The sequence below is a fragment of the Equus quagga genome, chromosome 4 (genome assembly GCF_021613505.1).
Source record: "Equus quagga isolate Etosha38 chromosome 4, UCLA_HA_Equagga_1.0, whole genome shotgun sequence".
Lineage (NCBI taxonomy): Eukaryota > Metazoa > Chordata > Mammalia > Perissodactyla > Equidae > Equus > Equus quagga.
The window spans coordinates 14,008,845-14,035,568 of NC_060270.1; the positions used below are offsets into that span (position 1 = coordinate 14,008,845).

The window sequence follows — 26,724 nt, forward strand, 5'->3', positions numbered from 1 at the left end:
ATGATTTCCTTTGTTTGGATTTTAGAAGCAGCTTGACTGACACAGGGATCCTGAAAGAGAGAATCTTCGGATTCTGAAAAGCCTTTTAACGAAGGTGATACAGAAGATTTCAGAGAACAATTTCAACATTGTTCTGTTGAAGGTTATACTTAGCTCTGAACCACATTGCTTTCCTGTCTACGTTTCATTTCCTGGGGCCTTGCCAAGTGATAAACAGCCCCAGGCATGTGGTAGATTTGGGGTTTCTCAGCACAAATAGGGTGGCTGGAGTTTGCTTCGTTAAAAGCATCAATTGACTTCTGCGATCATTATGGAAATGCTGAGATAAGGTCTTCGGGCGACGATGGAGAAAAAATGGACATACTGTGCCGTCTATTCCATCATCCAGATACATTTTGTCAGGGGTAAGGCCTCCGGTTGTCCTTTCTTGTCAAATCGGCTGCTTTAGGGGCGATTGGGGCCTCTGTTCATTTAAAATGCCTGTGACTGCTGCCAAAATTGATCACCGAAGGCAGATCATTACTACGGTTTTCAGTCATGTGTTTAAGTGGCAGCTATCGGAGAGATGTTAGAGTCTAGAAATGATTACTAACGAACACTAAAAACAGGAAGGGAACGAGTAGTTTGTGCCACTGCTCTGAGACATTTTCACCCATTTCCTTTCTAAGAGGATCTCTGGAGTAACTGGGAAATTGTGTTTCTTGGAAATGAAATGCTCTCCAAACGGTAGTCAGAACAACTCCAGAATACCAAAAGAATCACAAAGGCATCGATGCTCAGAGATCTTTGCTGAACTTTTTCTCTCTCTCAAAGATCCTTTTTCTTTCAGATATAACAAGTGTTTCTCTTCCAAATATTAATGTCTTTGGGTGTTGAACATACATTGAATTTTAATGAGGCATGTGTAGGTATGGACCTCAGAGACAAAGTGGGTCCCTACGACAGTGGGAACCAGTGCCTAAAGGCCCTAATTAGAAATAGCAAGAGGAAAGATTTGTTCTGCATTCCGTTGCATGCGGGCATTACAGTGAGCCTGAGTGTCTTAAGAATTAACTGTGCTTTTCAGATAGAGCTACGAAGGTTTTAAGGAGAATTTCTAAATGAAAGGAGACTTTGGAATATAATGCTGTAGATAGGATCAGAGGCATGTTATCAGGCAAAGGAGAGCTCACAGGGAGCTACATTAAGCTGTATTAACCTCTGCCTACCCAAGGTTTTGCATCCATAAAAGTGTAATAATTCCCATTTGTCAAGTACCTTTGAGAGCATTGTTTCTTCTCAGTTGCTTGTCATCTTTTTATCTTTTCCCTTTGTGAGCTTCAGTGGTACTTGTCACAATAATATATCATTCCTGTAAGAGTATTCTATGCTAATTCTAAAACTGGGGCTACACTATTGAAAGGCTGTCAAAGGCTCAATGTTTAACATGTATTAAATGCCCTGTACCATTTGGCCAGAGAGCAGATGGGAGAGAATCTTCTTCTTTGTGTCTAGTATTTCAAAGTGTTGCTTATAGATGATACCGACCAATGGTTTATCTTTGGTGGAACCTCTGCCTGAGATATTTTCTCCCCTCCTTTCCTCAGGAATTCTAACTATATGGAAAGGAAGGCCCTTTGGTCCTCATATCTTGAATGTGAAGTTTCTTACTCTTCTCAACCAATCTGGGAGGCAGTTTGGAGGTTATGACAGTTATGAGCACAGACTCTAGGCAACTGAATTCATGGTCCTTTCCTGAGATGTGACTTTAAGCAAATCACTTAGTCTCTCTGTGCCTCAGTTTCCCCTTTGATAAAGAATGTTAGCAGCATCACTCTTTGGTGTGTGAGGATTGAACAAGCTAGCCTGTGCAAAAGCCTAGGCTGTATATCTATTATTTTTTCAGTTTCAGAAAATACTGTTTGTGTGTAATATGGAGCTCTTGATTCATAACCAAAAAAGCCAATTGTACTCATTGTAAGAAGAGTTGCCATAAATTTGCTGATGGGCTTCAACTTTTAAAGAGGCTTAAGTTTTGTTCATAGGTAGTCAGAGACCTTAGAATATTTTTTGGACAGACCAACAGACAGAAAGATGGATATTCAGAAGTCAATAAGTTCCTCTAGTGTCCTTAAGCTAATGTCTCCTCATTTGTACGGAGTCTCATGCTTTTTTATCCAGAACAAGCTCTCTCCTACACCTAAGGCAGCCAGGGAGAAAATTCCTCAGTTGCTCCCTTGCCTCACCAAAGTAGCCAAGGTTTTTAATTAAGAGTCACTTCATATGAATCATACAAACTGATGGCTCATGTCCTTCCCTTTCAGGGGTGTGGGAAGAAATGTTCAATGCAGAAGAAGACGTTTATGCTTTACCTGGCTCTGACGTCAACCTGACCTGCCAAATACGGAAGAAAGGCTTCTTGGTGCAGATGCAATGGTCCAAGTTCACTGATAAGTTGGACCTGATTGCCCTTTATCATCCCGAATATGGTTCCTACTGTGCCATTGGGAGTCCCTGTAAGTCACTGGTGACTTACAGAGAAATTCCTGGGAATGTGTCGCAGTGGACTCTGCACTTAAGGAACATGTCCTCCTCACTCACGGGGAAGTATGAATGTAGCTTTACTCTGTATCCAGAGGGCATTTGGACTAAAATCTACAACCTACTTATTCAGACAAATGGTAAGTGTAACTGGTAGAGCGAAGGAAGCACGTGCTTTCATTCAGTTCTCATTCGTTCAACAAATGTGCATTATGAGCCCACCATGTGCTAGGCATGGTGCTATGTACACAAAAGTTGAGCAGAAAGAGGCATTGCCTGGGAAAGAAGACAGAAATTGAGCAAATAATTCCATAAGTAAGTGTAAAATTGCAACGGTGATAAGTCACAAGGACTACAAAAATCTTGTGAGAGTGCCTATAACAGAGGCCAGGCAAATTGACCCTGAGAAAGCAACACCTGAGCTGAGAGCTGAAGACTGAGTAGAATTAACATCATTTAGGAGGTTGGAGGTTTGTGAGTGACCCACAACTTGTGTGAAGTGCTTTGTAGAGTTTGAGGAAATGGAAAAATACAGGTGGGACTGCCGTGGGGGATTAAGGGATGAAGTGGGAGATATGGTAAGAACCAGACCGTGCCAGACCTTCTCAACCATGTCAAGGTTTTAATTTTTATCTAAGAGCCACAGGAAGATATTGAAGTATTTTCAACAAAAGGATGGTGTGACATTTATCAACTGATTGTATTTGTGTTATAAAAAGATCATGCTGGCTTCAGCATGAGAATGCAGTGAAGGTGGACAGGAAGGAAAAGGTGGAGACGTGTTAGAAGACAATCCCAGTAGCCCGGAGGAGACAGAGCGGTAGTTTGGGTAGACACAGAAAGAAAATGATAAATTTTATGAGTTGGGCATAAAACAAATATGACTTGGTAATAGAGGGGATATAGGACAATTGCAGCCTGAGTGAAGGAGAGAAAAAAATTGAAGGTGACACCCAGGTGCCTGGCACACATACATGAATGGTGGTGCCATTCACTGAGATGGGAGGCAAAGGAAGCAGAGCGGGTTTGTGCAGGAATTTATGGAAGTGGCTTTGGATATATTTAGCATAGGGCAGGTCAAGGTGCCAAGGAGGCTGCTGAACACGTAGTATTCACACAACCACATTTTAGAGACCTGCATTTGGAGGCAGGAATCCTTGGTTTCAGATCTAGCTACTGTCTGGCTAGAAATGAATTTCACCTGGGGCCTGTCATGTAACTTCTCTGAGACCATCTGCAAAATGATGATAATAATGTCTACCCTAAATTACTTGGTCCTAAAATAAATGATTTCCATTTCTACTAATGGAAAAGAATGAAGACGAATGCCAACAAACAGAAAATGCGCTGGAAATGGGATGTTTTTAACTCAGGGGCAAAGTAGCCTGGTAATATAAGAAAAACAACAAAAATTAACTCCTGAGGGTTCTGCTGAAGGAGGCATGGAGCTGCCCAGGACAGGAGCGGGTGTAGATTTATCATCTCCTCTCTGTTTCTAATCAAGAGATCGGACCATGGAATCGAAACAGCCCACCTATAGGGCAGGGCCTCCTCCGCCACGACCTTACAAAGTCCTACTTCCATTGAGGTTTTCCAGGAAAAAAAAAAAAAACTTGAGCTCAACTGGGGCTGGGATGGGGCTGAGTAAAGAGAAATAAGGAGACCTGTATAGAATAATGTTTAGTTATACAAGTTTGAGGATTGGCTCTGTCTTTTACTGTATATATCATCTTTGCCAAGTTGTTTCAAGTCTCTAACCTTTTTTGTCCTTACATAACGAATATGGATAATTATAGTACCTCCTTCATACGTACCATTATTTTTATGATTAAATGAGATAATCCATGTAAAGCATTTAGCATAGTTACTGCCAAAGTGTAAGGGTTTGGTAAATGACAATTTTCACCAAGAATAGTAATAATAGTAATGAGTGAACTCTTAGTTTTTATTATAAAAGAATCCTCCTCCCTCTCTTTATATTTGCCTAATTTGGAATCCAACACGACATTCACCATACATTAGCAGAAGTACACACTGACCTTGGCTTTAGATATAGATTTCGTACCTTCTGCCTAAATCAGTAAACTATATATAGTATTGCATATCTGAGGCCCTAATGTTTACTCCATCGAGAATTGGCAACATGGATTGGTGTAGCCTATAGGAAACAGGATATGGGATGGCTCAACATGAAGACAGCAATGGAGGTGAGGTAGTATATTACCCAGAAAGGAGGGTGGTGTTGCCTTTAAGGAAAGCATATTTCTTAAAATAATGGGCAACCCAAGGGAGCCAAGCTTGTTGCTGCTAAAAACTGCAAATCGCTGGAGAGGCAGAAGCCATGTCGACATCCTGCGTGGTTGGAAAATTCTCAGTCTTCTGATTGTTACTTTGCTGCTGGTCCGCTGGACCAGATGAAAAAAAAATGGCCTCAGTATCAGAGAAATAGTACTGGTATTGTGTATTTGGGTACAAAGGAAGCAAAATAGAAGAGAGCAAAACAGAAAGGGAAAAAAATTCTTCACCGTGGAGTGGCCAAAAGTGTAAGCCCGGTGTAGAGCTAAGGGGTAGACACCGACCTCAGACGAGGCAGCTGCCAGCGGAAAGCCTTGCCAAGTCCCCACCCAGTGACACAGCTTTTTCTTCTTTATGCTTTCGATCTTCTCTCCCTTCTTCTCCTCTCACTTGTGCCATTTTTCTCTTACATCCCTGTGCAAGCTTCAAGTTTACAGGACAGCTGGATAAGCAAAGCACAAATAAAGAGCAAACACTTATGAGGTACAGAATCCAGTGCAAACTGAAGTGATGTACAAGAATCTAAATGTGAGGTGCTGAGGGACCAGAGGTGGTTAGGACCTCTTCCTGTTTCCTTTGTGTGTCATCTGAGTTGCTCTCTTCCCCTGTCTGCCCACAAAACAGTGTGTGTCTACATCCTGTCCCTATGCTCCCCGAGGGCGCAGCTGAGAGGGGACTCCGTTCTCTCCCGCAGTATTTTCTTCCTGTGAGTTAGTGCTGAGGCTGTGCGTGAGGTGGGACTGTAATAGTCAGTTTGGCATTTGCTTCTTTTTCCATTCTCTGATTAAACCTTGGGTTATTGTAACTGAGGTTTCCTTAATTTGAATGCTACTGGATCCCACAATGCTTCAGCTTGTAAGATTTTGATGCATTTTAAAATTTGTTGTTATTAGAATCCGTTATGAGAGTACAGTGTGGCTTTACTTTCCCAGATTAGAACAAAAGCCCTAGGGGGCTGTTGATATTGTTATTGGAAGGAGGAGGAGGAGGGGTATTGGTAACAGAAGGAGGGGCAGGCAATAACAATAACAACATAAGAAGAAGATAATAGAAGTGGTAGTAACAGTAGCCATATAATCTTGATAACATGACCCTGATAAGCTCGGTCTGACTGCATACTATTACCCTGGCTAGAAGCACAGTTTGTTCTTTGACTTTTTTTTTTTTTTCAATTTAATTGAGATATAATTGACATATAACATTCATTAGTTTTAGGTGTGCAACATGAGGATTTGATATATGTATATATTTCAAAATGACTACCATAACAAGTTAACACCCACCACCTCACATAGCTACAATTCGTTTTCTTTTGATGAGAACTTTTTTTTTTTTTAAAGATTTTATTTTTTCCTTTTTCTCCCCAAAGCCCCCCGGTACATAGTTATATATTCTTCGATGTGGGTCCTTCTAGTTGTGGCATGTGGGACGCTGCCTCAGCGTGGTCTGATGAGCAGTGTCATGTCCGCGCCCAGGATTCGAACCAACGAAACACTGGGCCGCCTGCAGCGGAGCGCGTGAACTTAACCGCTCAGCCACGGGGCCAGCCCCTTGATGAGAACTTTTAAGATCTACTCTCCTAGCAGCTTTCAAATATACAATACAGGTTTGTTAACTATAGTCACCATGCTGTGCATTACATCCTCAGAACTTATCATCTAATTAGAAGTTTGTACCTTTTCAACCCCTTCTCCTACTTTACCACCACCTCTGGCCTCTGGTAACCACCCATCTGTTCTTTGTGTCTATGAATTTACTTTAGTTTTGTTTTTTAGATTCCACATATAAGTGACATCACACAGTGTTTGTCTTTGTCTGCCTTATTTCACTTAGCATAATGCTCTCAAGATACATCAATCTTATCACAAATGGCAAGATTTCCTTCCTTCTTGTGGCTGAATGATATTCCATTGTATATTGAAATATTTTTTTTATCCATTCATCCACAGATGGACACTTAGATTTTTTCCATGTCTTGGCTGTTGTAAATAAGGCTGCAAGAACATGGGGGTGCAGATATCTTTCCGAGATAGTGATTTCATTTCTTTCAAATGTATACACAAAAGTGGGATTGCCAGATCATGTGATAGTTCTATTTTTAATTTTTTGAGAAAACTTTATACTGTTTTTCATAGTGGCTGCACCAATTTACACCAACCAAGTATAAAGATTCCTTTTCTCCATGTCCTCATCAACTACTCTTATTTTTTGTCTTTTTGTTAACAGCCGTTCTAACTGATGTGAAGTGATATCTCATTGCAGTTTTGGTTTGCATTTCCCTGATGATTAGTGATGTTGAGCATCTTTTCATGTACCTGTTGGCCATTTGGAGGTCTTCTTTGGAAAAATGTCTATTCAGTTCTTTTGCTCATTTCTTAATCAGATTTTTATTTTTTTGTTATTGAGTTGTGTGAGTTCTTTATATATTTTGGATATTGACTCCTTTTCAGGTATATGATTTGCAAATAATTTTTCCCATTCATTACGTTGCCCTTTCATTTTGTTGATGGTTTCTTTGGCTGTGCAGAAGCTTTTTAGTTTGAGGTAGTACCACTTTATTTTTGCTTTTTGTTGCCTTTGCTTTTGATGTCAAATCCAAAAACTCACTGCCAACACCAACGTCAAGTGGTTTACCCCTAAGGTTTTTATCTAGGAGTTTTGTGGTTTCAGGAATTAGGTTCAAGTTTTTAATCTATTTTGAGTTGATTTTTGTGTATGGTGTAAGATAATGGTCCAGTTTCATTCTTTTGCATGTGGCTGTCCAGATTTAACAACACCACTTATTGAAGAGGCTATCCTTTCCCCATCGTATATTCTTGGCCCCTTTGTTGTAAATTAATTGATCATATATGTATGGGTTTATTTTTGGGCTCTCTAATCTGCTCCATTGATCTGTGTGCCTATTCTTACAGCATAGTTTGTTCTTAAACTTGAATGCTGGTTTTCCTTAAATTCTTGTATTTAGTCTTTATCCAACAAATATTTTTGAGTGCTAGACACCAAGGATGCAGTGGTGCAAAATACAGACCTGACTCCGCCTTCAGGAATCATGAAGTCCAATGGGAGGAGACAGATATTAATCAAATAAGCAAACAAATGTGGCAATGAGGTAGATGGAGAGAAATGTTCAGATTGGAAACATGTTTAGGAGATTCATCCTACTGGATTTGGTGGTGGATTGCGTATATGGAGTAAGGAATGAAAATCAGTGTCAAGGATGATGCTCTGGTTTTAAATATGTGGAACAGAAAAAACGGGGGAATTACTCACTGGGTTAGGGAACACTAGAAGATGATCAGATTATGCAGGGATTACTTTGAGTTTGAGTTTGTGCATGTTGAGTTAGGCTTAAAGTTGGGACACACAGGAGATGTCAGGTAAACAGCTGGATATACAATTTCTGACCTAGGAGAAAGGTTTAAGCTGAAGATATAAATTGGTGAGCCATCTGAGTGTAGGTGCTAACTGAGTGTGGGAGTGGAAGAAATATATCTAGGCAGAGAAAATCAAGTGAGAAATGCAATGTGGCCCTTCAACAGAGTCCATGGCAATGAATGGAGAAAGATGAATCTTCAAGGGATACAAAAGAGTAACTAAAGAGGCAGGAGTAAATCAGGGGAGAGTTGGGTCACAAAAACCTAGAAAGATAATATTTCATAAACAGAGTAGCCTTCAATTCTGATGTTTCTGAGAGGATAAAATGGCTACTGGATTGTACTTAGGAACATGGAAGTTATCACTTACCTTAATGGGAGCTGTTTTTGTGGCATTACAGAGTTGGAACTCAGAGTGGGGGGAAAGGAGACACGAGCAGGAGTGAAGGAAATGGAGATAGCAAATGCTGACACAACTTCTAAGAAGTTTGTCAGTAGTAATGGGAAAGGCGTGAGTGCTCAAATGAAGGTTTCCCTTGGCGTTGTGGTAGTAGTGATGGTGGTTTTATTTAATGCTTCAAAACCAATGGGCAGGATACAGTTGAAAGAGTCATCAAATACATTACTGAGAAGGTAAAAAGAAATAAATTAAAGTTTAGGAGAGGGGGACAACGAGATTCATTACATTAGTAGTAGGACTATCCTGAAATGGAAAAAGGGCAGGTTTTTTTACTGTAACAGGAGGGAAGGAAACGAGGATGAGTGCATGTGACGAGGGAGGTTCCATCTTCTACTATTTTCTCTAAAATGTCACACAGTCATCTCCAGGTGAGGAGAAGGCTCCAGAAGAAGAGCTTGGAGAAGGTTTGAAGTAGCTTCTATGGGGAGAGGGAAAATGAGTCCAGTAGGTAAATGTATTTGGGTTTTTGGTTAGTGTTGAACATCCGTTTGAGTATGGCATGAAATTGTAGTGGAAACAATTTGCATTGTGACTTTCTCCAGCAGTGCTTGGCTGCTTGGGTCTGGGCAGTAAAAAGTAGATAGTTGGAGTCTACCACAGTTGGATTCTCTTTAGATAGATTTAAAAAAAAAAAAAAAAAGAGCCAAGGGATTTGGAGTATTAGCAAGAATGTTACTGAAATGATGGACTATGGAACTTTAGTTAGATAAAGAGAGAATCAAAGAAAGGAGAAAGCTGATGGATTGAGAGAAGGTAGAGAGATCAACTCATTAAAAGACCCAAGGAGGACAGAGAGCAGTTGAGATGGGACTGATTGCACAAAAAAACTGGAAGAAGAGGTGTTTGTAGATTTGAATTAGTGATTTTGTAGATGGAGCAATTATGTGTGGTGATAAGGTCCAAGATGTGATTGTCAGAGTAGGTGGCTGAAATGGAGTGGAGACAGTGGAGATGACAGTGGGAAGAACTGAGAGGCCAGATATTGGATAGGTCATCTGCATGGTCAGTGAAATCACCCAGGATTATGTCAGGGTTTAGGGATAAGAGAATTGCAATCCAGATATCAACATATTCAAATAATAATGGATGATGGTTGAGAGATGAGAACAGGAGTCAACAAACTTTTTCTCTGATGGGCCAGATAGTAAATATTGTTAGACTTTGTGGTCTCAGTCTTAGTCACAACTACTGAACTCTGCCATCGTAGTGTGAAAGTTCCTATAAACAATATATAAATCAGCAGACCTGACTGAGTTCCAATAGAACTTTACTTACCAAATCAGGCAGCAAGCCAGATTCAGCCCACAGACCATAGTTTTACAACCCCTGGATTAGAAGATAACAGCAGTGAATCTAGGAAGAGAGGGAATGTTTAGTTGTTCACAAAGTGTGTTACTTACATATAGCTGGCAGAACTGGAGATGATTTTAGGTGATTTGTGAAAAAACTTAAAAACTTCTAATTGTTGAAAATTTCAAACATATGAAAAATTATACAGAATAGTATCATGAACTCTCATGTACTGAACATACAACTTCAACAATTATCAACCCATAGGCAATCTTGTCTCATTTAAACCCGTATCAACTGCCCCCTCCCAGATTACTTTGAAGAAAATCCAAGACATCCTATTCATTTTAGAAGAAATCTCTACAAGATAAGGACGTTGTAAAAAATATAGCCATAATGCCACTGCCAGAACTAAAAAACTAGTAAGTCCTTAATAGCATCAAATACTCAATCAGCCTCATTATTTTTATTGTTATGCTTTGTTTGTTTAAACTAAGATCCAAATAAACTCAATGTATCGTGATCATTTGATAAGTCTCTTTTAAACTGAAGGCTGTTATAGTTCTCGTTTTTCCTTCGCAGTGTATTTGTTGAGTAAATTTTTTTTTTGCTTTTTTTTATTGCAGTAACATTGGATTATAACATTATATAGCTTTCAGATGTACATAGTAATATATCTCAAATTCTGTGTAGATTACATCATGCTCACCACTCAAAAACTAATTATAGTGCATCTCCTCACATGTGAGCCTAATCCCTCCCTTCCCCTGTAGTAACCACCAATCCAATCTCCATTGCTATGTGTTTGTTTGTCTTTATTTTTATCTTCTACTTATGACTGAGATCATATGGTATTTGACTTTCTCCCTCTGACTTATTTCACTCAGCATAATACCCTCAAGGTCCATCCATGTTGTCACAAATGGCCGGATTTCATCATTTCTTATGGCTGAGTAGTATTCCATTATGTATATATACAACATCTTCTTTATCCATTCATCCCTTGATGGGCACCTAGATTGCTTCCAAGTCTTGGCTATTGTGAATAATGCTGCAATGAACATAGGACTGCATGTATTTTTATGCATTTCTGTTTTCAAGTTCTTTGGATAAATACCCAGTAGTGGGACAGCTGGATCATATGGTAGATCTATTCTTAATTTTCTGAGGAAACTCCATACTGCTTTCCATAGTGGCTGCACCAGTTTGCACTCCCACCAGCAGTGTACGAGGGTTCTCTTCTTTCCACATCCTCTCCAACACTTAGTGTTTCCTGTCTTGTTAATTACAGCCATTCTGACCGGAGTGAGGTGATACCTCATTGTAGTTTTGATTTGCATTTCCCTGATAGCTAATGATGTTGAGCATCTTTTCATATGCCTGTTGGCTGTCTGTGTATCTTCTTTGGAGAAATCTCTGTCCAGATCTTTTGCCCATTTTTTAATTGGGTTGTTGGTTTTTTTGTTGTTGAGATATATGTGTTCTTTGTATATTTTGGATATTAACCCCTTATCTGATATGTGGTTTGCAAATATCTTCTCCCAATTGTTAGGTTGTCTTTTCGTTTTGTTGATGGTTTCCTTTGCTGTGCAGAAGATTTTTAGTTTGATGTAGTCCCATTTGTTTATTTTTTCCTTTGTTTCCCTTGCCCTGTCACACATGGTACCTGAAAATATGCTGCTCAGACTGATGTCAAAGAGTGTACTGCTTATGTTTTCTTCTAGAACTTTCATGGTTTCAGTTTGTGAGTGTCTTCAGGTCTGAAGTGTGTCTCGTATGCAGCATGTATATGGGCCTTGTTTTTTTATCCAGTTGCCCAGCCTTTTGATTGGAGTGTTTAGTCCATTGACATTTAAAGTAGCTGTTGATAAATATATATCCATTGCCATTTTGTTACTTTTTTTCTGGGTGTTTTAGTAGTTCTTCTCTGTTCCTTTCTTTTTCTCTTGCTCTCTTCCCTTGTGGTTTCATGGCTTTCTTTAGTAATATGTTTGATTTCTTTTGTCTTACTTATTCGCTTACTTATTGTAGGTTTCTGATTTGTGATTACCATGAGGAACCTATATCATATTCTATGTATATAACAGTCTATATCAAGTTGATAGACTCTTTAGTTTAACCTCTTTCTAAAAGCTCTTTTTCACTCCACTCCTCCCACATTTTATGTTTTTAAAATAATATATAATCTCTTGTGTGTGTCTATCCATTACCTTCTTATCATTGAAATAGGCAATTTTAGTACTCCTGTCTTTTAACCTTCATCTTATCTTCGCAGGTGGTTGATCTACTACCTTTACTATATTTTTACCTTTACTAGTGATTTTAATGCCTGGTTTTTTTGAGGGGGTTATTTTTTTTGATAATTTTTTATTGCTATTTGTGGTCATCACTTTCCAACTTAAATAAGTCCCGTCAGCATTTCTTGTAGAACTGGTTTCTTGGTAATAAACTCCTTTAATTTTTGCTTCTCTGGAAAACTCTTTATTTCTCCTTCCAGTCTGAATGACAACCTTGATGGATAGAGTATTCTTGGCTGTAGGTTTTTTCCTTTTAGTACTTTAAATACATCATGCCATTCTCTTCTTGCCTGTAGGGTCTCGGCTGAGAAGTCCACTGATAACCTTATGGGCTTTCCTTTGTATTTCACTTGTTGCCCTTCTCTTGCTGCTTTTTGGATTCTCTCTTTAACTTTAACTTTGGACATTTTAACTATAACATGTCTTGGTGTGGGCCTCTTTGGGCTTATCTTGTTTGGAGCTATCTGTGCTTCCTGTACTTGAATGTCTGTTTCGTTCCTTAGATTAGGAAAATTTTCATCTATTATTTCTTGAAATAAATTTACTGACCCTTTGTCTCTCTCTTCTCCTTCTGGGACACCTATAATATGAATGTTAGTGCACTTGATATTGTCGCAGAGTTCCCTTAGACTGTTCTCATTCTGTCTAATTCTTTTCTCTTTTTTCTGTTCTGCTTGGGTGATTTCCACTAGTATTTCATCTAGCTTGCAGATCCGTTCTGTATCCTCTACTCTGCTATTGAGTCCCTCTAGTGAATTTTTCATTTCCAGTATTGTATTCTTCATTTATGATTGTTTCTTTTTTATATTTTCCACTTCTTTGTTGATGAGCTCACTGTGTTCATCCAGTCTTCTCCTAATATCTGTGAGCATCCTTATGAGATTTTGTTTGAACTCTTTGTCAGGTAGGTTGCTTATTTCTGTTTCATTTAGTCCTTTTTCTGGGGTTTTGTCCTGTTCCCTTGTATTCCTTTGGCTCCTCATTATGCCTCTTTCTCTGTGCTATTTTCTTTGTAGTAGGTGAGTCAGCTATGCCTCCTGATCTTGGAGAAGTGGCCATATGTAAGAGATGCCTTTTGAGGCCCAGCAGTGTGCTTCCCTCTCGTCATCAGTCCAAAAGATCCAGGAGTGACCCCTTTGTGAACTACTTGTGTCCTTCTGCTGTGGCAGGGTTGCTCCCACTGCAGGTACCCAGGGAGTCTAGTCTTTCCTTCCCTGGCCAGCTGTTTGTAAATCCAATTTGGGGAGTCTCAGCACCATTGGCTACAAGGTCTAACAGCACATTCTTGTTTCAGTTTTCCTGTTAATTGGGTAGGTACCCAGTGTAGCTAGTTGCTAGGCTCAGGGGCTTACAGTTGCTATAGGCCTCAGGCCTACAAGGCTGTTGTCAATTCTCTTAGGAGTACAGCTGTGTGGGGCTGGCCCTTGGCGTGGGAGCACTCAGTTGGTTCAGGCTTTCGAAGGTGCGGGTGATCTTCTTTACGGCTATTTGTGAAGCACAGGTTTTCTGCCGCTGATGAGCCTCAGCCCCCCAGCCCCACAGGACCACACACACCCTCAACACAGTCCTGGTCCGTGCACACTTCCCAACCCCCTGGAGCATACCCCAATGCCCCACTGCAGAGGCCCCCACCTCTCCACCAATGCCCCCCACAGTTCATGTGGTCCTCACACAGGCCCTGCCCCACAGAGGCAGACGCACTCACCTGCCTGTAGAGGATCAAGGCACCCAGTCAATGCAGGCTGACAAGTAGCCTGAGGGCTTGCTGTTGGGCCCTAGGGCAGGCTGCCTGCCCTGGCTGAACTGGATTAAATCTGCACTCTAGTGGGTGTGGCAGCCTCCTGGGTTAACAGGCCAGGGGAAGAACCTCAATGGCGTCTCCTGGGGTCTGTGTCAACATGCCTGGACCAGGTCAGAACAATGGTCCCCATCAATGTCTCAGTCTCTGGAGAGGTCCCTCCTCTCACTGAGATGCCCCCAGAGCCCACCAGGTGAGTCTCTTTTTACCAAAAGACTGTCAGCCTTCTCTCTGATGATTTTAAGTTGCTGAGATGGGTGAGTTTGTGCATCGGCCCTTTAAGATCCAGGTCTTTTCAGCTTTTGTCCAATAGCTTTTCTGGGGGTATTCCTTGCTGCAGTTAATAGCCAGCAAAGCTAGATAGTAAGACCCTTGTCTCAGTTGTGCTGAGTCTAAAGGATGCTTATAGCAGTATTGGCCCCCTCTCCAGAACTCACTCCTCCAGGGAGGGCTGCGTACCTTAGTGTGGCTCCCACCTGACTGTCTGAGAAACTCTGCTGCTCCCAAAGGTGACTTTTTTCTCTCCAGCAGGAATTTCTGCCCCTTCTGCCTTAGTCAGGACTGTCCCTTCTTGTGGGGGTTCTTTTTATCCAGTTTTCAATTTTCTATCCAGCGTAATTTTTCCAAAAATTATTGTAACCTGGTTGTGTTCATGGGAGGAGATGAGTTCAGAGTCTGCTTACACTGCCATCTGGATGAGATCTTTTGAGCAAATTTAATATGTGCTGTAGAATTACCCACAGCCTGTATTTTCCTCTCACATCCGCATGGTATGGCCATGTTCCTCTTTCATTTTGTAGTTAGATATAGAGATTTGATTTCATTAAGGTTTTTGTTTTTGCATTTTGTGTTTTTGGCAAGACTACTTCATAGATAATGTTCTATAGTTACATCAGAGCCACATAGTTCTGGTCGTGTGATGTTAACACCTGCTGATGTGTATTGCCTACATCCATTGATTCATAATGGGTTGCCATATAGTGATGTTCTAATTCTATCATTCCTTCATTTATCATCTGAAGTAGCCCTATAAAAAGAAACAGCTCATCAACCAATTGCACATTATTTATTAGATGTGCAGTTTGTATAAGAAAAGCAGAACATATACTTAATTCTTTCTCTTTATTTACCAGTTGTTTTTTTTTAAAGATTGGCACCTGAGTTAACTGTTGCCAATCTTCTTTTTTTCTTGTTCTTATTCTTCTCCTCAAAGACCCCAAGTACATAGTTATACATTCTAGTTGTAGGTCCCTCCAGTTGTGCCATGTGGGATGCTGCCTCAGCATGGCTTGATGAGCGGTGCCATGTCTGTGCACAGGATCCAAACTGGCAAAACCCTGGGCAACTGAAGTGGAGCACATGAACTTAACAGCTCAGCCATGGGGCCAGCCCCTATTCACCAGTTTTAAAAGTGAGTTGATTCACTAGTATTGTTAGAAGGTGACCAACAGGTATTTTGTGTTAAGTATCATGAATTCATATGAATTTAAACATCTGATGAGTTTCAATACGTTATAGTTGTCATCCTTATTATGCTGAAAATGTCCTGCTATAAGCTATTCACTCTTTGTGATATAAGTTGCAAATATTTTTCCATTTTGTCATCTATCCTTACTTTCTTATGGTATTTCCAATGCAGCATAATTCTTACTTTTATGAAATGAAATCTATCACTTTTTTTCTTTTTTGGTCTTAATTTTGAGTCATAATTAAGAAAAAATTTTCCTGTTTTCTGATTATGTAGGAATTCTCTCATGTTATTTCCAACACTTGCATGTTTTTTTATTAGCATTCAAATTTGTGATGTTAGGTTGTTAGTGTGAAAAAGAGTGCCTAAATTTATATTTTTATATATCCCTACTACTTTTATCTATATTTTCTACTTTTTTTTCCTTTCTGTGTTTCAGTTTAGATTTTCCATTGACCTATTTTCCAACTAACAAATGCTATCTTTTGTGATATCCAGTAAGTTTTCAACCCATCAAATTAGTTCTTAATTTCTGATATTATATTTTTAAGTTATTGTTTTTGATAGGTTTTTTAATTCTTTGATGAAATTATCCATGTTTTCATTTACTTCGTTCATCTTTTTCTCTATGTCCTTGAATATATTAAGAAGAGTTATTTTAATTTCCTTGTTGGATAACTCCAGTGTCAAGATCATTTATGTGTCTGTTTCTATGTTTATTTTTTCTCTCTTTTTTTTTTTTGCTTCAGCACATCTCCTCCTTTTATTATTATTGTCAAATATAGTGCATATATATTATTTATATGTGTAATATGTATAATATATATAATAAACTGCACATATATGTGATAGTATATATCCATAACAAACCCAATAATACAGCACTACAATTAATGCTTTAAAGAGTTTCATGTTCTAAAGAAATTAAAAGAAGAGAAAAAATATATATAGTCTTTCATATTTATCCATATATTTACCATCTCCTGTGCTCTCCATTTCATCACATGGATTGAAGTTACTCTTTGGTGTCATTTCCTTTCAGCCTGAAGGACTTACCTTTTTTTTCCTTTTTTTCTGGTTTATTAAAGAATAATTTATATATAATAAAATCTATCCATTTAAAATTAACAGTTCAATGAGTTTTGACAAGCATATAATTGTGTAAATACCATCACAATCAAGATATAAAACATTTCCATCACTCCCAAAAGCACTCTATATCCTATTGCAGTCAATCCTCTCCCTCTCCCCACAGCCTCAAGCAGCCATTGATTTTCTGTCACTGTAGTTTTGCCTTTTTTTTCAGAATTTCATGGAAACATAATCATACAGTGTGTGATTCTTGAGTGTGGTGTTTTTTTCACTTAGCATGATGTTTTTGAAATTTATGCATGTATCAGTAACTCCTTCCTCTTTATTGCTGGTTAGAATCCATTGTATGAATATAACACAATTTGTCTGAGGGACTTATTTTAGAATTTCATACAGGACAGATCTACGTGCAATGAATTCCCTCATTTTTTTTTTTCATTTTTATTCTTGAAGGACAATTTATCTGAATATGGAATTCATATTCCATATTCTGTTTTTTCTCTCAGTGTTTTGAACTTGTCTTCTGACCTCCATTGTTTCTGGTGAGAAGTGAACCATTAATCATGTTATTGGCCACCTGCGTGTGATGAGTTTTGTTGTTGTTTCTCCTTGCTGATTCCAACTGCTCCTTTCATAATTTTCTCTTTGTTTTTGGCTTTCAGCAGTTTGATTATGATGTGCCTAGGTTGATGTCTCTTTGTGTTTATCTTCTGTGAGTTTTAGCATTCTTGAATGTATAGACTAATTTGGGGGGAAATTTTTAAAAATCAAATATGTGAAGTTTTTGGCCATTATTTCTTCAAATATTTGTTCTGTCTCCCTCTCTTTCGCCTCTCCCTCTATGACTCCCACTACATATGTGTTAGGACACTTGTTATTGTCCTATATAGCTCTGAAGCTCTGTTCATTTTCTCTCAAACCTCTTTCTCCCTGTTCTTGAGGTTAGATAATTTATATTGATCAATATTCAAATACACCGATTCTTTATTCCACCATAGCAAATTTGTTGTTGAGAATCTCTAGTGAATTTTTCATTTGTGTTATTAACTTTTCAACTCTAGAACAATAATGTGGTTCATTTTATCATTTTCTATTTCTTCACTAAGATTCCCTATTTATTGAGTCATTGTCATCATATTTTGCTTTAATACTTTGAACGTACTTATAATACCTGCTTCAAAGTCTGTTAAATCCAATATATGGGTCTACTCAGAGTCAGGTTCAATTAGCTACTTTTTTCCTAAGTATGGATGACACTTTCTTGTTTCTTTCATGTCTCATAATATTTTGTCAAAAACTGGACATTTAAAAAAATATAATGTGACAACTCTAGATTCTGTGGGAGTTTTTTTTTTTTTTAATTTTAGTAACCCATGCTTAAGTTTCAAAATCTATCTCCTTTGTAGTGTGTGGCCATTGATATCTCTGCTCAGCTTTTTATTCTAATTCTTACGTTTTTAGTTTGGGTTCCAAGGAGTTGCCCCTGCATTTGCAAAGCCACTTTGTTGGTCCACGATAAGTTTGGCAAAGGTTGTGTTCAAATGCCTCAAGCCATTAGACTTCCATCCTCTACACATAGATATGTGTGTGTGTGTTTTAGGGAGTGCATTCAAAGTTGCCGTCAGTTATACAGTCTACCCTTGGCTTTTACTTTTCACTAGGTTCTCTCAGATCTCCCCAACTCATGGGTGTAATTTCCCAGTCAGCCCAGGATATCTAGAGAAATATTCTCCACTTTTTGTGACTCTCTAATTTCCAAGACCTTCGTGTTAAATGTCTATATGGTCTGCCACTCATCCCGAATGGGACCACAAAGCCAAGCTAACCAGACTTCAGTTTTGCTCTGTTTCCTTCAAGTTTCTCCCTGTCGGCAGAAAGTGAAGGATTTCTGCCTTCAGACCTAGTGTAAGTCTGCCTCTTCTGGAAGAAAAGCTGCTGGTTTTTGCAGCCAGTTCCTAGATGGTAAGACTCCATTTGTCACCAACCAAGCTGGGGAAAAGGATGGAAGGATCCCTATGCAAGAAGGCTAAAGACTCCTACTGTTCTTACTGAAACTCTAGTGGTTTTTCAAGAAGAAATGCTTCTCTATTAAATGTTTGCCTTTGGTCAATTTCCAGGGCCCTGAAATGGTTGCTTTTAACAAAATTTTCAGCTTTATATCTTTGTGTGTATGTGTTCATGTGTGTGAGGAAGATTGGTCCTGAGCTAACATCTGTTGTCAATCTTGCTCTTCTTGCTTGAGGAAGATTGTTGCTAAGCTAACATCCATGCCAATCTTCCTCTATTTTATGTGGGATGCTGCCACAGTGTGGCTTGACAAATGGTGCTAGGTCCATGCCCGGGATTTGAACCTGCAAACTCTGGGCCGCTGAAGCAGACCACACAAACTTAAACACTACGTCACTGGCCCAGCCTCTATATGTGTTTTTTCCCACTGACTTCTTAATGCCCCCATAGCAAGAAGTCCCTCAATCACCCTCCCCATTTTTGATACTTATATTGTATCTTTATCTAAAAAATATATATTCATTATACTCTATTCCCTATAACAACTAATTATTCTTAGTGATAAAGGTAAATGTATATTCAACACTCACCACCAGCCTTTATGGAATTGCCTTTCCAGTCTGAAGTGTATTCTATTGGAGAACCCTCAGGAATCGCTCATGGGAGCAACATTCTCTGAGTTCTCACACTACTCTAACAGGTTTTATGTAGTCTTTAGATTCAAAGGTTAATTTTACTGAATATAAAATCCTTAGCTCACATTTTCTTTCCTTGAGTATGTTAAATATGTTACGACATTATTTTCTAGCATGAAGAATTGCTGTCAAAAATCTAATAAGCATCTGATTTTCTTTCCCCATCACTGACTTTGTTCATTACTTTTATAAGAATTTGCTTAATGTTGTCCATTCTGAGTCTCTTTTCCTACTACAGTATTATCTTTTAATATGTATTTTCTAGTCACTTTTTATTTTAAGAAATTTTACTTGAATTGTAGTCTCTAGTGTTTTTTCTGTCTACTGCTATATTTCCTTCAGTGTCTTCTATTTATATGTATTTTTTATCTTCTGTGCCTACCACTTTCTTTGACTCTCTTTTTTAATTTAAAATTTATTATTTATTAACTTATTTTAAAACTTCCCTCATTCTATTTTTCTTCTTTTAATGCAGTAGCTTTTGTATTTATATGTTTTTGTTCCAGTTTGCTTTTCATTTCTGAAGTGATTTTCAAAAATTATTATTTCCAACCCTTTCCTGAATTCTGTCACCTATCTTTTGTAAGTTTTCTTCTCTCCAATCGACTCATTTACCAGCCTTTCTAAGATTTTTCACAGCTGCTACATTTTCTTTATTTCTTTTAGATCATTTTGAACTATGAGAATACAGTTTTTATTTATTTTGAAGTCATGTCTTTCTAATATGCCATCATTGTTATAGGGATGTTATTTTGTTCTCTGTTCTCTTTTTTTCCTATTGTATCTTTGTATGTGATTCTACCCCATTCCTTTTCTTTTGCTCATGTTTAAGTTAAATGCACTTTTATTTTTGTCAGGAAAGAGTGGGTCAGGCTGGCTTTTCTAGAGTCTTCAGTGTCTCTAGAGTGCCTCGTCTGTTACGTTCAAGATAAAGAACACACCATTGTACTCTCTGAGATGTACTTCCTTTCCTCCTATCCCTCAGTTTTATCTAAATTGCTTCTTTGCTTTCTCCTATTGAACCTGTCATGCTTAGTTTGGATTCTACTCCCCGTAGTTTCTTCTCAGTATGAGATACGTTTAAAAAGTTCCCTCTGCTCCAGCAATGACAAGCTTTTTCTTGTTTCCCTTGAAGGCACTAGTAATCTGGCACCTGCAGACTCCTTTCTCTGCTTCTGCTGCTATTCTCAGATTAGTCTGCTTATCTTTCCAATGATTACCTGTTGTTTTGGAAGAGAAGTTCTCCAGGTCTACCGGTCATCAGAAGCCCAGGCAACTTCTCTGTTTCTTTCTGCACGGTTGCTGATACCACAGTGGTATAAGGGTTCCCCCCCCCACCACCGCCAATTAATGAGGATATATTGTTACTCAGTGATCCTGTAATAGTGCCTATCTACTGTTAGTAGTAGTTTTGCTACTCTAGTTACTCTGTCAGTTTTTATAGAGAGTTTCAGGGATATTCAAAAAGTTATGCCACTTATATTGCCAACTTCTCAGAATCTGGACAAACTTTATAAAAACTTAACACTTGTGTATTTGGGCACCATACCTTAAAATTTAACTAACATATCAAGTGGATTTGATGGACCTCACAAATATTAGTGCCTAGATCAGTCTCTGTTTAAAATAGATTTATGTAAGTAAAACTATTACAATAATTTCAAGAATAAAATTAAATAATAGTACTGGTGGTATGCAAATACGGCAAAAAATTCTGATGGTGGTCTACAGAGAAGGTCATTTGGAAGCACTGACACAGTGAAATGTCTGTAACCAGAAAGGACTGGGATTTTTTTTAATTATGGGGTTGGAGTAATACTTGGAAGCAGCAACGAGAACAAGGAAGGCACTGATCCCTCCTCCTGATCTTGAGGAATTAAGGGTGCAAGAAAATAAACAAGCACAGTTTGAGAATGCTGCAGGGAAGATGAGCCCTAGTGGAAAGGCCTGGTTTCAATTAAGGAAGGGGGGAGGAAAGAGTTATCAGGAAAAAGGACAGCTGGTGTTGATAGGAGATCGAGAGATAGCAAAGTTCTAAAGGCTAGATATTCTCAAACTGAGAAATAGTCCACTTTAAAAAATATATATACTGTTGATAATAATGAGAATGTTTATACTCCATGATCCACTAATCATACTTGTGGGAATTTATCTTGAGTAGCTGAACAGTCAGAAGAAAGCCATTAGTGTAAGGAGGATCCTTGCTATAGAGATTATAATAGTTTATACACAAATAAAGTGAAAACCCAAACTGAAAAAGCACAGTGATTCAATACTTGGAAATGATGATTTCCAAGGACACAAAGGAAGGACACAAAGCCTTTAAAAATTTCGACCACAAATAGTTTAAGAATCACTCAAAATATTAAGTAAAAACATAGCTAGCATTTGTTGGTTAATAGGATTGCAAAGTATGAGAAAACACACACAGATGAACAAAATTTGTATCACTCTAGAAAAAAGAAAATAAGATTTTCAGGATATTAGGATTATAGGGCTGTTTTCATTTATGAATTATTCTTTGATGCCATTATAGTTTAGTCACAAATGGATATGTATACGTATATAACTTCCCCCCCCAAAAGACTATAAAACAGATATTTATCTCATATCACCTTGAAAATGAAAATAATTCATTAATGATGCTCCCTCAGAGTTTTCTTATACGTTTTTCTGTATCATTCTTTCTTTGGAGGAATGTTTATAAGCCTATAAAGAAAATTAGATAGGAAGACAGTAAAAAGATCAGCGGTTGTCTGGAGTTCGGTGGGAGGAAGGGATGAATAGGTGAAGCACAGAGGATTTTCAGGGCAATCAAAGTATTCTGTATGACACTATAATGGTGGACACTTGTCGTTACACATTTGTCAAAACTCATAGACTATACAACACCAGGAGTAAACCCTAATTCAAACCCTAATGTAAACTGTCATTGGTGATAATGATGTGTCAACGTAGGTTCATCATCAATTGTAACAAATGTACAACTGTGCTTTGGGATCCTGACAGTGGGTGAGGTTGTACACGCATGGGGGCAGGAGGTATATGGGAATTCTCTTTGCACTCAATTTTACCATGAACCTAAACTGCTCTTTAAAAAAAAAAACGCTGTCTATTAAAAATTTTACAAAAGACAATTAGATGCTAGGTTATAAAGTTGTATATTCCATATGATCAAAGAAACATGATTTGAAGACTAAAGCATCGATTTTGAGTTAAAGAGCAACATGACAAATTGTGAGCTGGATTCTGTTAGGGTGGTTTCCCTGTAATTTTTCAGTGATAAGCAACTGTCTGTGCTTCTCCGCGACTCCATTTTGCCATTTATACAATGAGGACTCTAGCGGGGGTTCGTAGGTGTACCTGAGGAGAGATGAATCTCTATACTAAAACTATTCTCGTTTCTTGATGAAAAGCACTTCATATACCAATCACAGATCCATGTCTTTTCTACCTTGCGTTTTATTACAGTTATACAGGATGAATGGAGAAGCAACCATACAATAGAAATAGAGATAAATCGAACTCTGGAAATACCGTGCTTTCAAAATATCTCCTCAGAAATCGCGTCTGAGTTCACCTTTGCATGGTTGGTGGTAAGTGTTGCCCTTTTCAGTGAATAACTTCAATGATCTTTAAATATTAATGAAGGGAAAATGAATAACAAATAATAATAGGGAAGGAAACATACTAGATGAGAGGCAGGCATTATGTGGAAGGTTGGGGAATGGCCGGGGAGGGAGCAAGGGGCGCTAGGATTCCTTCTAACTCAGCAAGGTTCCAGGTCTATGAATGCAGTAATTTAGAAATTAGTTCCTAAAGGTTAGTTTCTATTTTGAGCTATATACCAAACCATGATTACAGAGAGAAAAGAGTGTGAAGGTGCCCTGGAGAGGAGCCACATCCAGCAGAAGTCCCTACTCACAAATATATGTTTTACCAACAACATCTGCAGAGGGATAGATCCTCTTTTCCCCACACCTTTCCTACTGCATCCTGGGAAATAGACAACATTGCTTTAGATCGGGAAACAGCACGTCTAATGCTTCTGAAATACAGGTAGAAAATACACATGAGAGATCGGGATCTGTATAAGAAACAGCCACTGCTCAGCTCCATTATTGCCACAGGGAGCTGCAGGCCCAGAGATATCATGTTTTATGACCAAAAAAAGAGCCCAAAATCTGGATTTTTATGAGAAATTCCCCAAGGCAAGCCAGACAAATGGCAGCCAGCTATTAACCAACGCAATGTAGTAGAACTTTAATACTAAGTCAGATAATGCAAGACTACCACAATTATAAAGATAACCATAAACACAATTTTGAGAATCACATGAGAGGGTGTTCATTTAGATGATCCAGAATGTGATCACATTAATTTTTAGATTACCATCACAATACAAACACAAAATTGAAAAATTCTTATAGGACTCACAGATCTCCATGAATGTAGCAGCTGATACCGTTTGCAAAATACTGCATTCATGTGACCTATCATTCACATTACAAGTTCTCTAGATTTTTGTGGACTCTTTTGGAAACTAGACCCTTCATTTAAAAAAATTTCTCTGGGGATGTGCCAAATCCAAACCAGCCGGCTTGCAGGTAGGCCTTAAAATACAACCACTGCTGATGTTCTCACTGTCCAGATGCCTTCTGGATAGTCAGTAGGATGAAAAGAAAAAAAACTATTTTAAAATAACTTTCCCAAACTATTCTAAAATCTACAATATCTCTTTGTCATCTGTCAGAAAACACTTTTCTCCCCTTATAGGGTTTGGTTTCCAAAAACTTAAGGCTTTCTGGACACTATGCCTATCATTAGTATGTGTCAATTTTCCATAACAAACATGATACAATGTGGTTCTTAGAAAAAGGTTAAAAAGTAGAGATGATCTCAAGAGGCCAGAAACGTCCTAACCCAAACATCACAGTGATGGATGTGCACTCTCTGTGCCTCACTTACATTATTAATATTTCCCACCAGCAGGCAAAAAGTTTCCACCCTAATGATCACAAATTCACTATTGATAGGAATGATAACACTTAAATAATAATAAATAATAATAAAATTTAATAATAAATTTAAAAAGCTTCACTACAGAGATTTTTGCTGGCTAGTAAGTCAATCTGTATATTCTTATCTTATCTCAAGGGGGTCTAATCTGTTTTCCCAAACAAATGTAAAGCCTTCCATCAGCCTGCCTTTTGTGTGACTGAGTTTCTCCAGAGCAAAAAGCTGCATCACTCACTTCAGAAACCCTGGAAGCCAGTATAGTGCCTAGGACAGAGGTGCTCAATAAATAGTTAATAAATAATTGAATGGATATGTCTCTCTTTGTTCCCTTCCCCCACGGTCCCATTCATTGTCCTCATATTAAATTGATGGTCACTACTTCCATGCTGGCGGTCTGATTGGTTAATGAGCAGCAGTTCACTAAGTACCAGTGACTAGATAACCAATAAGTCATCCTTTATCTAGCAGTTTTCTTCAAAGAAACTAAGAAAGCTATATAGACATTATCTTTGGATCCTGGCAGGACATTTAGGATAAATGAGGGACACAGAGAGTGCACCTCAGGTCACAGGGAGAGAGAGTGAGTCCTAAACTTCTTTTAGAACCTCAAGCCATGCTGTCACTGTAAGGAATGCATCATGATATGGACAACTTGTGGAATCTTTTTGAAAGAAAGCTCTCTTCAAAGGGAACATTATATTGGCAAGTGTGCTGATTAAATTCCTGCTGTGCATTCCTTTTTTAAACGTCAAAATCTATTTGCTCCTCTGACTTACATCCATGCTCCACACTGTTGGCGGCTGTGGGAATTGGCAACTCTGAACGAAATCATTTAATGTCCTCAAATGGGGAATAAACTGCAGTTCTTCATGCCATGACTGTTATAGGTCTGCAGAGGACATAAATATCCCCTCCAATCCATTTTTTCGTTCTATAGTCTCTTGTTAAACTAGCACAAGGAATGATAACATTAAGCCAATTGTTGTTACAAATATGACATAATGTGGCTTTTAGAAAAAGATTCAAAGGTAGGGGTGGTGAAGATGAGCTCCGGAGAGTGGAAACCTGCTGTAGTGAACTCAGTCATTCTGGGAAGCTTCAAAGTGCCCCCCTTCAAGCATTGCATTAAACCCTGGAAACAATTTTACAGACTAGAGTGATTCTAATCGAGGTCCCTGGAAAACAACCTGGAAAAGTCAGGTCTTCTTGTATGTGGAATTTTACAAAATCTAATTAATTCGGTTATGACCCTCTTAGAAAGGTTGTTACTGGGATACTCATTTATCATAAAAAAAAAAAAAAACGTTATTTGCTGTGTGTACCTGATCCCAGGCTAAGGCTATGTCAAATGCGTTCGTGGAGCAGAGCTTTTGCATCTGGGGAAGTTATATTCCAGGATTGTGCCTACACTGAGGTAGACTGGCATCAGGCACAAAGAGACAGTACATCCAGCGTTGATCTAGCATGAGAGGTCACTAATAAACACAAAGGGGTAAGCCTGCAGTGAACACTGAGAGTCCATGTGAATGGTGAGGGGATGTATAAGAAATCATAGAATGTGTATGGCATGTAGAAGATAAAGGACAAGCGATATTTTTCCCAATTTGGTCCCGGGGGACAAACATACAGTCATCAGAGAAATTCTGCAGGCTTGTTATTGGAGCTTCTAAATACACTCTAATATTCTGTTTTCATTCCATGCTATCATCCTTATTTCCCTCCAATAAACATATTCGAATCTGTTTTGAGTGCTATATTCTGCAGGGATACAAAACTATATTGGACATATTTCCTACCATGAAATACAACTGTAACAGAAATGTCAAAAATGGCGGCATAGACGTAAAATAGTTTGATTCTGACTGGAGGGACCTGGAAAAGTTCTTAGGTTATGTTTGAGCTGGATAATCAAAGAACAGTTGGCCAGCAAACGACAGACATGGACTACAACAAGATCCTGGAGCCCATGAGTAGAAGTTGGCAGTGGGGGCAGGAGGAGGTGTCAGGGGAATATTTGTTCCCAAAGTTGGTGGGTAAAGAGAAACCCGTGATTTTTCTCTTCAAAGTCATGAAAAGAAGGAGAGGAATATTTCAGATTCAAACAGTTCAATATTAGTGATAAAGGCACATAACTAAAACTTAGATGCTTCTATTTCTTTACATTTTTATTTATAAATGTATCTTTTCAATATACTCTTCTTTAATATTTGTGATGTTATATATTTAAACAAACTGCAAAATGGTACTATAAACAATGTTGGTTTCCCATGCCTATGGGAAGCCTAGCTAGCAGAATGCAAAACTGTCACCTTCTCCCTGATGGCAACTGACCCTAATTGTCTTCACCATAATCAAAAATGAAGTGCTGGCCAAGCTACAAAGTGTTGACAACCAATTGCAATGATTGGA

General features: G+C 38.5%; 1 protein-coding gene across 7 annotated transcripts in view; it reads left to right on the forward strand.

The window, feature by feature from the left end:
- The first annotated feature begins 270 nt into the window (after window positions 1-270).
- The window catches only part of CD96 (CD96 molecule), an 87,916-nt gene continuing 61,462 nt past the window's right edge, over window positions 271-26,724 (forward strand). For all 7 annotated transcript variants that reach the window (XM_046659590.1, XM_046659591.1, XM_046659592.1 and 4 more), the window contains exons 1-3: window positions 271-404; window positions 2,304-2,660; window positions 22,768-22,892. In XM_046659590.1, the coding sequence (XP_046515546.1) occupies window positions 344-404; window positions 2,304-2,660; window positions 22,768-22,892 (543 nt within the window). In that variant the 5' untranslated portion in view covers window positions 271-343. The remainder of the gene's footprint in view (window positions 405-2,303; window positions 2,661-22,767; window positions 22,893-26,724) is intronic.